Source organism: Homarus americanus, unplaced genomic scaffold, assembly GCF_018991925.1.
Source record: "Homarus americanus isolate GMGI-L3 unplaced genomic scaffold, GMGI_Hamer_2.0 scaffold20465, whole genome shotgun sequence".
Lineage (NCBI taxonomy): Eukaryota > Metazoa > Arthropoda > Malacostraca > Decapoda > Nephropidae > Homarus > Homarus americanus.
The window spans coordinates 458536-474102 of NW_024756914.1; the positions used below are offsets into that span (position 1 = coordinate 458536).

A 15567-nucleotide genomic window follows, 5' to 3' on the forward strand; every position below is an offset into this window, starting at 1 on the left:
TGTTGTAATTATTATTGTAATTATTCCTACCACCTGCTCACACCATTGCTTCCAATCACCTCATAAATGATCCAAAAGTCTTAAGCTAATGTCAATTCCCATGCAGTCACATTTTCTAACTCCCAGGATGCCTGCACACTCCTCCACACCTTGGTCAGAAGACACTTAGACAACTGCAAGTCATATCAACAATAAAAATTCAAGGAATTCATCATATACACCACCCACTTTTAAGACTCGGACCTCTGAAGACTGGCAGCATGATGGACCAACTGTGTTTCGTAACTCTTGCAATGACAGGAGAAAATGTAAAATTTTTGATCAATGAATGATAGTTTTAACCTACATAAAATGTTTGTAGAACTTTTGTAAAATTTTTAGCAACTTCAAAAGTCAAAACATGTTATGAATAATGTTTTATGATAATTCTCTAGATGAAGTAAGCAGCTCTAAATGTCTACGAAAGTCACTTCATCGAACTTAAAAAGACTTGGAAGCTCTTTCTTAACCAGCAAACAGCTGTACATAAATCAATGTCTCCCACTGAATATCAGCCATAAGGATTACAATACTGTAGAGTATCATGTAAGACTTCATAATATACTACAGTATGATAAATAATTCTCATTTAAAACTATTCTTTAGATTTGTCTTGTCAAAGACAATTTTCATTGAAGATTTGATTATATTTATTCAACATCATCTAAATTAGCAGCTCATGCACTACAGTTTGGAAGAACATTTGAAAACTAATATGAAAAAAAGCTACCACTGAAAATTATGCACAACACTTTATTGTGTGGGAGGAACAAGAATTATGACACACACAACTGTACCTGGTATCCCTTCAGCAGAAGCCAGCAAGAAAACATGTAGGTACATAATTATGGAGCATCATTCACACACTGACATTTCAGACACTGACTGCAGTGTTCCTTAACCCTCAAAAACTTAAATTATCTTTAATAATTAAATTTCGAGGTTTGACAGAGGTGTCCCTTCAACCTTACTAAGATATAGTTATGTGTTAACTCTTGAGTCACAACAACTGACAGGGATAATATCCCTCGACACTCAATAACTTGAGTTATCTACAAACTCTGGAACCCCAAAGTTAGTTGTTACTGCTTGTAACAATTGCTGTGAAAAATGTTAATCAGATATCTCCAGGCAACTTAAAAAACAGATTTTGCAACTCTTGACACCTAAAACCCACAGGCATTTATCAATACAAAGTCCAGACAACAATAACAATAAAAGTCTCTCTATATTAAACTTGCAATAGCTGGGAAAGTTAATATAATGAACCTTCACAAAGCTTACTGATACCCAAACTCTGAAGTCTAAATAAGATGAATCAAAAGGATATCTTGAACTCATAAATCCTCCAAAAGCTTATAAAGATATTCTCACACTGAGCTCCTCAACGCTACCTTTGAATTATTATGAATATGAGCTCAACATCTTCATTTATCAATAGCTTAAGTTTTGTTATAACTGCAGGCAAAAGCAACCACAAATATACTCTATTAATTAACCTCCATAAAGTTAGAAAGACACTCTTATGTTGGGCCTAAAAAGCTTTTATCATGTACAAAGTTTCAAGCTTGTAGCATCCATCCATGTTCAACAGGAAAGAGAAGGTTTTCTTTATGATGGAAGCAACAGTGATGATACAAAACTTCTATTCACTTGTGGTATATCAAAACTATCATTGCAAGGGGGCAAAATCATAATGTTCTTCATAATCTGTTCAGGATCCCATTCTAAAGTGACTCTACACATTAACATAATTTTTATCTACTGCTAGAATATCAAGTTAAATTTCAAGGTCTTTCTTAATGACTTTGAACTGGCACACACTTCTAAATGATAAATCTATTTCATTATTCATTTTCTGATTTAAAATATAGACCTCTTAATATATCAGCATAATGAATTTTCGGAAATTCAACTTAAACTTCTCACAGCAATTATGTATGTAACTGAAAACTCATAATGATGAAGTCTACAAGTGTAAATCTGTGTCAAAGTTGAAAATGACAACATACATTAAGTGAAGATAATACTGTACAGTACACTACATGCAATACATAATACCTCAATACAATCTACAGTAAAACCTTCATTTCTGGAACACCTCCAAAAAATTACAGCATATGCAAATGACTTTCAACTATGCAGAAGCTTTGATAAAAGTAGCCTGAAACTTCAGTGAAGGAGCTCAGTAAGAACTTGGGCACTCAGGTGGGTTAAGGTAGCCAAACACATTGAGCTCATAGAGGCTGGCAAACACCATGAAGATGAGGTACCAGAACATCAGTACTACACCATATTTCTTGTCCAGCTTCCAGCCGTTCATGTGCGTGGCGACGATCAAGAATATTACCGTTGAGAAGAGGGATACCGTTGAGTACAACAGACCTGCAATTACAAGTGTTGTTGAGAGGCCTGTGCCAGGACAGTAGCTGTGTGTGAAATAGACCTTGACTCTTTGTTTTGTACACTTGTCTTGCATTATTTCCAACCATTTCCCTCCTTTATTTGAAGTTTCTGTATCATTTGATTCATCTCACAAAAAAGTGGAAGAGGAATAAAGAAAACAAACATTTAAGACTAAAAAATAAAAGCAAGCAGTGGGTCCACACTGAGAGTTGTGTAAAAGATCAGATTCACAAGACATCCACCAGCATCATCTACATATAATCAAGATATTATTTAAACTTAAATCAAATTTGTATCATTATCCTAAAAAGATGAAGGTACTTTTCAGTTTGCTTTATGTAAGGACACGTTAACCCTTATGGCCTGGGCTAGGTTTCCGCTGGCCATGTTCCCCCACGCGGGGGGAAAACGAGAAAATCAAAACTTTTCCAAAAATAATCTTTAACATTTTCAAATGATAAAACAATAAAAAATAAGTAAGAAACACTATATATTGACACTCTAGAAACTTCCCTGTGGCAGCAGTGCTAAGGGAGATAAAGGGACAGTGTTGTTTTGACAGCTGAAGCTTGTGGTCACTCAGCACTTAGCGGCCATTTTCTGCTTGTCTTTGTGTCCAGGATAGCCAATAATGCACATATTTACTTATAATAATACAGTAGTACCCCGCTTAATGCGGTCAATAAAACCGCGCTAAGTGAACAACAGAACATATGGGATTAATTCCAATAGAAACTGGCCAGACCCCCAAACTCCACTTTTTCCGACACAATACCTATGTTCTAATAAAAATAACATCTTAATTTTATGATGGTACATGCACACAATTAATACTTAAGAGAAATAGAGAAATACAGTCGCCAAGTTAATGTCCATTCAAATAATGGACTCAACTCCCTCCCCCTCTTCTCACACTACACTCACTGGCTCTTCCCTCTGAGAAATTTTGGGGGGAAAACCACTAAATTTTAATAAATAATACCTCAAACTAAAGTTAGGATAATACAATTGACATTGCTGGATTCCTTGTAAGACCAGGAATATTTTGAATATAAATGTCATATATTTTGCACAAAAGATAACATATTTACTCAGAGTAAACATTATATCTAAAATTTGTATGTCTAATGCAAAATCTATGATGTTTATATTCAAAATGATCACCAAATTGTAAGAATTCCAGCAATGTAAATTATATTCTGGCCGGGTAATTTATATGAATTTTATGAGCTAAAACAAATATCTTCAGTTAATAATAAAAAAAAAAATATTCTTCACGACACTATCTGTCAATCAAAGTACTCCACCTTGCCTCCCCCCCCCTCTTCCAACCGCACGGTCAGTCCCAACCCTCCCCCTCACCCCCCACCAATCCTCCCTTCAAGAGATGTTGGGTGAAAAAACTAAATTTTAACATTTAGTATTAAATAATACCTTAGATTAAAGTTAGGATAATATAATTGACATTGCTGGATTCCTTATAAGACCAGGAATATTTTGAATATAAATGTCATATATTTTGCACAAAAGATAACATATTTACTCAGAGCAAACATTACATCTAAAATTTGTATGTCTAATGCAAAATCTATGATGTTTATATTCAAAATGATCATCAAATTATAAGAATTCCAGCAATGTAAATTATATTCTGACCGGGTAATTTGTATGAATTTTATGAGCTAAAACAAATATCTTCAGTTAATAAAAAAAAAAATATATTCTTCACACGGTAACAGATGGTCGGTCGGTCGGTCGGTCCTTCCCTCCCCCCCACCCCCCACCAACCGTCCCTACCAGATATGTGGGAAAACCAGAATATTTACCTTTTTAGTAATAAATAATACCTCAAACTAAAGTTAGGATAATATAATTGACATTGCTGGATTCCTTGTAAGCCCAGGAATATTTTGAATACAAATGTCATATATTATGCACAAAAAATAACATATTTACTCAGAGTAAACATTATATCTAAAATTTGTATGTCTAATGCAAAATCTATATGTTTATATTCAAAATGATCATCATATTGTAAGAATTCCAGCAATGTAAATTATATTCTGGCCGGGTAATTTGTATGAATTTTATGAGCTAAAACAGGCAGTCAGACAGGGTGGCGGGTAGGGGGTGGGGCGAATCTAAAAATAGCTCTCGAGCCGGACACTCACCGCGTATACGTGGAAAAAACCCGCGTTAAGTGAAAGTTCGGCTCTGGCGAGGCACCGCGTATACGGTAAAACGCGCTAAGCGAAACCGCGTTAAGCGGGGTAATACTGTATGTATGTATGTATGTATGTATGTATGTATATATATATATATATATATATATATATATATATATATATATATATATATATATATATATATATATATATATATATATATATATATATATATATATATATATATATATATATATATATATATATATATATATATATAGTTATAATTCACATCTTCAGGGGTGAGTACTAGTCTGTACTCACCCTGAAGATGTGTTAGCACCTACAGTGATTTACTTGCATATATATATATATATATATATATATATATATATATATATATATATATATATATATATATATATATATATATATATATATATATATATATATATATATATATATATATATATATATATATATATATATATATATATTATATATATATATTATATACATATATATATATAGGCTTATTTTGGTCATTAGTTAACCATTGTCCTCAAGTTTTAATCAAACATAATTCCATCTTCACTAATGACGCTTGAAGTACGAATAGCAACTATCACATGTGTCGATCTTAGATGATTTCTCCTCTTGTGATTGGTTGATGATTTTGTTAACTGAGCGACGATTGGCCAACTAGCTCCTGCAACGCCATCTACCTTAGGACACAAGAACTTAATTTACAGGGTAAACACTAGAGTTACTGACTGTTTACGGAACCCGTAAGTCAATTTTGAGTATGGGAAATTTACGGGACTGTAAGGAGTCTTTAAGTTATGGTACTGTATCTCTGCTACTGTACGTAAATGCTGAGGTGTTTTCAGTATGCGGCCCCTGTACTGTACTTGTATAAGCAGCACAAGACTTTACCTCTGCTCTCAACGGGGACTGTAGTGCCAGGGTAGATGATGGCCGTCTTCAGGAACCATGGCAGACCTAGACACAGCAGGATGTCGAACACATTACTCCCTATTGCATTGCTCACTGCCATGTCACCAAAGCCTGTTGCATGGGAAGAGCATGTGCATTAATTCTATATAGCCCTCCAATGTGTGATGGAAGAAAGAGTAAGAAGAATTAATTATTTAACTTTTTACAAATACTGCTGCACACTTTCATGAATGAAAGTGGGTCACAAATGCCCATTGTGGATAAACCGCACTGTTTATTAAACATTTGGTACGAAAGGCAGCAGCATGGTAGGCACTGCACTCGACCACTTTTGTTTCCCCAATTGCAAACTACAGTTGTGTGAAGTAGGAATATCCCAGGAGGCAAGTGCCATTTCCATTCAGCTATCACAAGCCACAACCCTTTGTTGAGTAAAGTTTTTTTTTTCTATCTGTCTATATGTCAGTTCACAACATTCCATTCCAGCCTTCTTGGGTACTATATTTAAATGTTCACAACACAAGGTTAAGGTCTCAACTTGACCTTCGCTCCACAATAATAAATTTTGTATTTTCAAAGTTCTGTTAACTCCTTTAATGTCGAACATAATCAATGATCACTCCTATATATTTCATGACCGCTTACTCTACTAACCAACTTATTCTAAGAGGCACTTACCATACTGACCACACATTGTGTTGACCACTCACCTTGTTTGGCCACACAGAGAGAGGAGAGAGCATCAGGAGCAGACACACCAACAGCAATAAGCGTCAGACCCATGACAGTGTCAGGGATTCCAAGGGAGAAGCCTGTTGACAATGGGTCAGTTAGTACTTTTATTTAATAATTAGAGAAAGTAAAAATAATAATAATGACGTTACGACCCTCCTTTCACCGCTTACCCAGCTTCCACCACCAGTAGCCAGGGTCGTATGTACAGAAAGAGTAAATATATTACAAGTGTTGTCGAATTACCACTGGCTGTCCCGCCAGTCATCCCGATGATCGGTATCAGTGTACAGACAAACAACAGGCAGGTAGATTTCCACCAGGTCACAGAAAGACACTCGTGCACCGTAGTCTTCTTTAATAGTCACTAATTCTTCACAACACTGCTCACAGGGTAATGACTTCACAGCTGGACTTCACACTTCTAATATATATGTAGTCAGCACACTACCAGAGTACAATGCCTTACTCTTTTCACTTTTATATAGATCACAACAATTCCACAATACTTGCATGACAATTATCTTCAGTTCTCCTACTAGGCTTGTTCTTGACACTCTGAGCAGAAACAATCGACTGACTGGAGGCCACTCACTGCCACAGATATTGTATATGCTTTGTCAGACGCCTCAAGCACCTTCTAGAACGTTCTACTCTGATCGAGGCTTACAATAAGAAGTAAATCACAACAAAAATGATGCAATACATTCTAGAATAATCTTATATAAGTAATATATCAAAACATACAAGATAATCTCACTAACCTTGCCAATATAACTGCTGCTTGGGACAGAAAATAATCAAAACACCTAGATTACAAACACTTACTTTTACTTTTATCCTCTTCACCACTGATCAGCTTGTTAGCCACTTGGGCGATCGGTCACGTCTCTGTTACTTTTTCTTTTGTCTTCTTCACCAAATGATTGGCTCGTTAGCCGCTTGGCCGTTCGATCACATCTCTGTTACGCACTGCTGGCAAGTACATGGCATGCACCGGCTCCTGAATGTACCTGAACCTGCTCCAATGTTGGTCAAGTCTTGTCTTGAAAGAGCTCACACTCAGTGCCATCACAACACTTTCAGATAGATCGTTCCAAGAGTTCACAACCCTCACTCCGAAAAAGTTTGCCCTCACAGTTTTCTGGACTTGCGGCTTCTTCAATCTTGAGCTGTGACCCCTTGTGGGGCGAGCGTCCACCAGCTCCCATTAAGGACACTCAACTGAGTAGTGCCCCTTGAAATGCTTATACAGTCGGCCCTTCACATACGCGGGTTTAGCATTCACGGATTCGCAAATACGCGGATTGCCCCGCCAGAGGAATATTCTGTACATTGAAGTAATTGAAGTACATTCAAATCGCGCGCCATTCAACTCGCGCGCGGCACCGAACACGGGACACCACCGCTCCCACAACCTCACACACACACACGCATAGCTCTCCCTCACTCAGTCAGTCTCGCTGTAACCACACTTGTGTTGACATCAGCATTGTAGTTGCAAAAATATTACATTTCCATGAATATATTATATCAAGCACAGTATGAATAGAATATCACTAATATAAGAGTATTTTAACCGAAAAATACTGAAAAAACGAGTAACATCTCTTGAACATCGGAAGGTTAGGTAAAGTCTCTTGTTTTCGTCATGTATTTTATCCTAATTTACATTGAAATACATCACGTTTCAGCAAAAGTACTATTTATTTCTGAGAATATGGAAATGTAATATTTTACTGAAATGACGTACGTATTACAGTGGAAAGTGACGAAAGCAATGACTCGCTTTCTTTCGCTCAAAAGATGTTACCGTAATCGCTTTTCGAATGGTTTTCAGTTAAAAAACTGTTGTATTACAATAATATTCTATCCTAATTCACTTGTGATGCAACAGTTTTTTAACTGAAAACCATTCGAAAAGCGATTACGGTAACATCTTTTGAACGAAAGAAAGCGAAAGTCATTGTTTTCGTCACGATTTTGTCCCACATTCCACTGTAATACTTACGTCATTTCAGCAAAAATATTTCATTTCTGTGAATGTAGTATATCAAGCACAGTATGAATATAATATCATTGTAATATAACAGTATTTTAACCGAAAACTATTAAAAAAACGAGTAACATCTCTTGAACATTGGAAGGTTAGGTGAAGTCTTTTGTTTTCGTCATGTATTTTATCCTATTTTACATTGAAATACATCACGTTTCAGCAAAATTACTATTTATTTCCAAGAATATATTCATTCAGGCGCAGTTTAGGTAAAATATACGTGTGATGTAACATTTTTTTAATTGAAAACGATTCGAAAAACACGTACCCTCTAGCCCTGTTCAAGGAGAGGACTGGGAGAAGCTGTTTGGTGCTGCAGACGATGGCAAGGAAAATGATTTGGATGGATTTTAATGAAAATATTCAGAAATATGGTATCGTAGTATTTATTCAAGTCAATTAGGATAGAATATTATTGTAATACAACAGTAGTGACGATGTGGAGGAGGCGGAGGGATAGAGCGGGGAGGAGGTGACTGGCGGGAGCAGGGACGAGTGGAGATGCCAGCCAGTACATTACGGGTGTATTAATTGTTTTTATAGCTATTTTTGCATTTTAATGTTAAATACTGTACATTACGTTTCAACAAAACTACCATTTATTTCTGAGAACATGGAAATGTAATATTTTTGCTGAAATGATGTACGTATTACAGTGGAAAGTGACGAAAGCAATGACTTTCGCTTTCTTTCGTTCAAAAGATGTTACCGTAATCGCTTTTCGAATGGTTTTCAGTTGTGGGATTATAAAGCTAATGATAGGATTGAATATTATTGTAATACAGTACGAGTACAACAGTTTTATAACTGAAAACCATTCGAAAAGCGATTACGGTAAAATATTTTGAACAAAGAAAGAAAGCAAAAGTCTTTCGTCAAGATTTTATCCCACTTCCCACTATAATATGTACGTCATTCCAGCAAAAATATTACATTTCCATATTTATTTCCGAGAATATATTCATTCAGTCACAGTTAAGGTAAAATATACTTGTGATGTAATATTTTAATGAAAATCCAGTATCGTAGTTTTCTCGTTTCAAATTTAATTAACAAAGATTGATGTTTCAAATGTAATGAACAAAAATTTATGTCCAGTATCTATAAATTAACTTTAATAAATGAATACTTTGTTTTACATCGTCCTGTGCTACCATACCATGGATTTGGCTACTTTGGGCTCACAAGAGATCTGCCCTGGCAACTGTACCGACACTAACAACTGGTGGTGTGTTGGTGCATCGTTTCCATTGTTTACTGGTAGTTACTGGTAAATATTTTTCAACCTAACGAAACTATTACCCGTTTAGAGGTCGACCCCCAATTTTTGCCAAATAATTTGGTCTTAAAAGCTCGAACTACACACATGTATATACGGTAAATAAGGACATGGGGGGCCAGGGATTTTTTAGGGGGGGGGGGCAGCAATAGTACACGGATTTTTAACATTCACGGGTATCTCTGTTACCTAACCCCCGCGAATGTTAAGGGCCGACTGTACAGTCATGCGCCGGTTAACATCCTAGATACGTTCTTCGAAACGTGACGTTAACCGAAATGGACGTATATGTACATATACACTTTTACTCTTAAATCACTACTGTAATGTGATACAGGTGATTAATTTTTATCTCTTGTGCAAAATACGTGACGTTTATATTAAAATTATTCACTGTTTTACAAGGATTCCAGCAATGCTGGGCAGTTGGGGGAGAGGGAGGGAGGGAGGGAGGGAGGGATGGGGCTTGGGGGGAAGGGAGGTAGTACGTTTGACAGTTGGCACCGGCCCAAGGTCTAACGCGTGTACCTGTATATTTATCAGTTCTTAGTGACTAAGCTTCTCTCTTATAAAAAGCCAGTGACATGACCTGGGTGAATATAATTAACATTGTTGGGATTCTTGTAAGATACTGATTAATTTGAATATAAACATGCTATAATTTGCGCTAGACATAACAATTTTAGTACCGTAATCAAATTAGTACATGTGCACTCCAGCTTTGCACTAAGGTCATTTATTTCTTTTACGTTTCTTTTAGTATGGTGTGTGCATGTAAATGGATGAAAATAAATGAAGAAATTGATGTAAATCTACCCAAAAATGCAGTTGAAAAAATTTATATTATAAATGTACTACAGTACTGTACACTAATGTACAAATTTTTTTATCTCTTGAGCAAAATATATGACATTTATATTCAAATTATTGGCTGTCTTGCAAGGATTCCAGTAATGCATATTATAATCTCCAAACTTTAGTCTGAGATATTATGTAAGATAAAAACTGTAAGCCTAAATAAACCCCCGGCTGAGCAGATTAGGGAGGGAGGGAGGGAGGGAGGGATGGAGCCAGCGAGGGGTGGGGGGTTGAGGTGACAAGTTTGAGCCGAAGGCCTCTGTGTGTCTATTTAACAGTCCTACTAAGCTTCTCTCATTTTAAAATGCCAGTGATATGACCTAGGAGAATATAATTAACATTGTTGGGATTCTTGTAAGATACTGATTTATTTGAATATAAAAATGTTGTAATTCGCAGTAGACATAACAATTTTAGTACCGTAATCAAATTAGTACATGTGCACTCCAGCTTTGCACTAAGGTCATTTATTTCTTTTACGTTTCTTTTAGTATGGTGTGTGCATGTAAATGGATGAAAATAAATGAAGAAATTTATGTAAATCTACCCAAAAAATACAGTTGAAAAACTTTTTATAAAATGTACTACAGTATTGTACACTAATGTACTACATTTTTTATATCTTGAGCAAAATATATGACGCTTATATTTAAATTAATCTCTGTCTTGCAAGGATTTCAGCAATGTAAATTATATTATCCTAACTTTAGTCCGAGATATTATATAAAATAAACATAAAGAAATCACCAATCTTTTGTCTGGGAACACGAGGGAGGTAGCCAGCCGAGTGTGAGAAAAGGGGGGGGAGGTGAGGTGACAGTGTCTTTATTTATTTGAGATAAGATTTGACAGTTGGCGCTGAAGGCCTGCGTGTTTATTTATCATTACTTAAGAGTGACCAAGCTCTTCTCATAATTTGCCACCCAAACGACCTGGGTGAATATAACTTCCATGTAAGATAGTAATTTATTTGAATACCTGTATAAACAAGCTATATTTGCAATTCAATTTCAATTGTTTATTCCTTGATAGAGGAAGCGGGATCCTAGTGCTGTCACTTGGTACCCCTGTACCATAACACCAGAAGCAACTGGCCAGTGTCACAAGTATATACAGTACAGTACAATCATCCCTTGGTTATCGCGCCTAATTGGGACCCCACCGATAACGAAAGTACAGAACCTATGGGATTTATTCTAATTGGATCCAGGCACCCAAGACCCAACCCCAAGTTTCCCCTTTTATGACCATTTAGACCCACTAAATATATATATGTTATGGTAAATATCATACACACACATAGGCATGGCTAGGTTTATTACAAAGTGATGAAAAGGGTACGCTTAATACGGTAGTCCACAAAACATGTAGCTACGCTTTTTTTATTTGGTCCCCCATCACACGAGTCCGTTTTCTCTCCTCTCACATCAGGAAGTCTGAGTCCTCCGTTTTCTCTCTTAATCTTAGAGTGCACCAGAGACTTAGTTATTCTTAGTAATGCCACAGAATTTGAAATTGCAACCTCAATAGATGTAGGTTAACATTACACTTGGAGGCAAATGCTTAAAAAAAGGCTAAGAAAGGAAGCATATTCCTTTAACACATAATACCTGACCAGTATGGGGAGGATCATAGTGTCTCCGTCAGGGGGTCGTGGAGTGGTGGTCCAGCAGGCACCACAGATTTTGGGGGGGGGGGGGTCCACGGACGTATATGCGATTGGATGTTGTTCGGTCAGACGTTAACCGGCGCATGACTGTACACCACAATTAGGTCACCCCTTGCCCGTCTGTAGTATAAGCTAGGCAAGTTCAGGCGCTCCAATCTCTCAGGGTAGCTGAGGTGCCGAAGTGCAGGCACCAGTCTGGTGGCCTTCCTTTGAACATTTTTAACCAACTGACAGTCCCAAGCATATCTTGGGGACTAGACGGGGTGACAGTACTCCAGATGGGGAAGCACTTCATTCTTGAAGATTGTTACGAGGGACGGACCGTCTAGATATTTGAACGACCTTCTTATAAGACCCAATAATTTAATTGCCTGATTTACCTTCTTCTCACAATGGCCGGAGAACTTCAGCTCATTGTCAACATACACACCTAGGTCCTTCTCACATGCAGTCTCAACTAGTGCAGTTTCTTCATCCCATTGGGACATATGATACGCCTCCTTACCGTTGGTACACCCCAGGTGCATCCTCTTACACTTCGTGACATTAAATCTCAGCAGCCATTTCTTCGACCATTCTTGGAGCCCACAGAGGTCCTTCTGCAGCTCTTCATGGTCCGCTTGGTTCTTGATTTCCCAAAATAACTTGGCCTCATCGGCAAACATTTGTATGGAGGAGTGTACAACGTCAGGCTTGTCATTTATGAAACAAACAAACAACAGTGGGCCCAATACACTGCCCTGTGGTAGTGTGGTACCCCGCTCGTGACAGGTACGGATGATGATTTCGTGCCATTAATCACCACACACTGCTTGCGGTCATGTAGAAAGTCTTCTATTCACGCAAGGACATTTCTTCGAATTCTGTACCCTTCCAGTTTGATTTTCAGCCTTTCGTGGGGTACACTGTCGAAAGCTTTGGCAAAATCTTGGTATATATTGTCGATATTACCACCCCATTCCAGAATATGGGTCCAGATATGCAATACCTTGAGCAATTGTGTTAAGCAGGAGCACCCCGGCATAAAACCGTATTGGCAATCCTTTACAAGGTTGTTTCGAAGTAGATGTTCCATTGCGGCATCTCTTATAATACTCTCAAGTACTTTACATATTATGATGGTCAGGCTCACTGGTCTATAGTTGTTCGTGGAGTGATCGATCGTCTTCTTGAAGATAGGACTCACATAAGCCACTTTCCAATCACTGGGGACCTTTTGTTCATCCAGGCATTTGCAAAACAGGATCTTCAGCAGCTCGGCAAGCTCGTTGCACAACTCTCTTAGCACTCTAAGTTGCACCATGTCAGAGGCGAGACTTTTATGGACCTTTAACTTTGTCAGTTTATTTCTAATACCCTCTTCTGTGAACACAATCTGGGTCAGTGCTGTGTCGAACCGTCTGTCCTCAAACGCAGGAAGGTTAATCGCATCCTCTCTTGTGAACATCGAGGAAAAGGAGTTGTTCAGTGCCTCAGCTTTATCCTGGTCAGAATCTGCAAGACTGCCATCTTCAAGCCTCAGGTCTGATAATCCTACTCGCGTTTTTAATTTTGACTTTGCATAGCAGTAAAACACCTTTGGGTTTGACTTGACCTCGCTTGCAACCCGCCTCTGGAACTCCTTTTCAGCCCTTCTACATTCTATCTTTGCTTGGTTTCTGGCTATTGCATACATGCCTCAGCATAATGCCTCCAGGAATACAAAGAGAGCGCTACACATGAACCATGCGGCAGTCGGCAAAGTTAAGAAGAAAACTTAAGATTTTGAGACGTAGGTTAAGACAAATGATGAGCAGGACAGGAGGATGTATGCCAGATCCAGAGGCAGATTGCAAGTGAGGTCAACGTCATGTCAAACCCAAAGGCTTTTTACCGCTGCACTAAGTCGAAATTAAAAACGTGGACCTGAGGCTTGAAGATGGTAGTTAAGCAGATTCTGACCAGGGTAATGGCGAAAGCGTTGAACAAATTCTTTTCATCTGTATTCACAGGAGAGGATGCGAACAATCTCCTGCATTTGAAGAAAGATGGTTTGACACAGTGCTGACCCATATTGTGTTCTCGGATGAGGTTATAAGAAAAAAGTGTAACGAGCTTGTGGAGCCCCTTAAGATCCTGTTCTGTAAATGCTTGAATGAGCAAAAGATCCTCGATGAATGGAAAATGGCTAAAGTGAATCCTATATTCAAGAAGGGCGATTGTCGTTCCACGAATAATTATAGACCAGCAAAGTGTGTAAGGTATTAAAGAGCATCGTAAGAGATGCCATGATGGAACATCTACTAAAAAACAACCTTGTAAAGGATTGCCAACAGTTTTATGCTGGGACGCTCCTGCTTAACACAATTAATCAAGGTACTGGATGCTTGGACTCAAATTCTAGAACAAGGCAGATATATCGACAATCTAGATTTTGCTAAGGCTTTCGACAGCATACCCCATGAATGGCTGAGAATCAAACTGAAGGTAATGAATTCGAGGAAATGTCCTCGCGTGGATCAGAGACTTTCTACAAGACCGCAAACATTGTCTGGTGATAATTGGTATGAAATCGTCATGTGTACCTGTGACAAGCGGGGTACCACAGGGCAGTGTACTGGGCCCATTGTTGCTTGTTTGCTTCATAAATGATATGCAAGGCGCTATACACTCCTCCATACAAATGTTTGCTGACAATGACAAATTATTTAAGGAAATTAAGAACCAAACAGACTGTGAAGAGCTACAGAAAGATCTGTATGAGCTTCAAAAATGGTAGAGGAAATGGCTGCTAAGATTCAATGTCACAAAGTGTAAAAGAATGCACCTGGGTCACACCAACAGTAAGGAGGTGTATCACATGTCCCAACAAGACGAAGAAACTGCATTAATTGAGACCGAATGTAAAAATGGACCTGGGTGTGTATGCTGACAATAAACATAGGTTCTCGGGCCATTGTGAGAAGAAAGTAAACAAGGCAATGAAATAAGTAGGTCTTATAAGAAGGTTGTTTGGATATCTGGATGGTCCTTGACTCGTCACGATCTTCAAGAAAGAGATGCTTACCCGTCTGGAGTACTGTCACCCCACCTTGTCCCCGAGGTACGCTAGAGACTGTCAATTGATTGAATATATCCAAAGGAGTGCCAGCTCTACGAAACCTCAGTCACCCAGAGATTAGAATGCCTGCAACTGCCTAGCTTATACTACAGATGGGAAAGAGGCCAACCTAATCATGTATAAACATCTCGGGGGCACTACTCAGTCGAATGTACATACCTGAAGCTGGTAGACGTCCACCCCACAAGGGGTCACAGCTCAAGGTTGAAGAAGCCACAAGGCCAGAAAACTGTAAGGGGTAACTTTTTCGGAGTGAGAGTTGTGAACTCATGGAACAATCTGCCAGAGAGGCGCTAGACGACACCG

The 15567-nt window shown here is 38.0% G+C and overlaps 1 protein-coding gene across 1 annotated transcript in view; it reads right to left on the minus strand.

The window, feature by feature from the left end:
* Positions 1 to 772: 772 nt before the first annotated feature.
* The window catches only part of LOC121857135 (probable sodium/potassium/calcium exchanger CG1090), a 106463-nt gene continuing 91668 nt past the window's right edge, over positions 773 to 15567 (minus strand). The window contains exons 9-11 of the mRNA XM_042353023.1: positions 6278 to 6379; positions 5547 to 5678; positions 773 to 2424 (exon numbers count right to left, since the gene is read on the minus strand). Of these exons, the coding sequence (XP_042208957.1) occupies positions 2225 to 2424; positions 5547 to 5678; positions 6278 to 6379 (434 nt within the window). The 3' untranslated portion in view covers positions 773 to 2224. The remainder of the gene's footprint in view (positions 2425 to 5546; positions 5679 to 6277; positions 6380 to 15567) is intronic.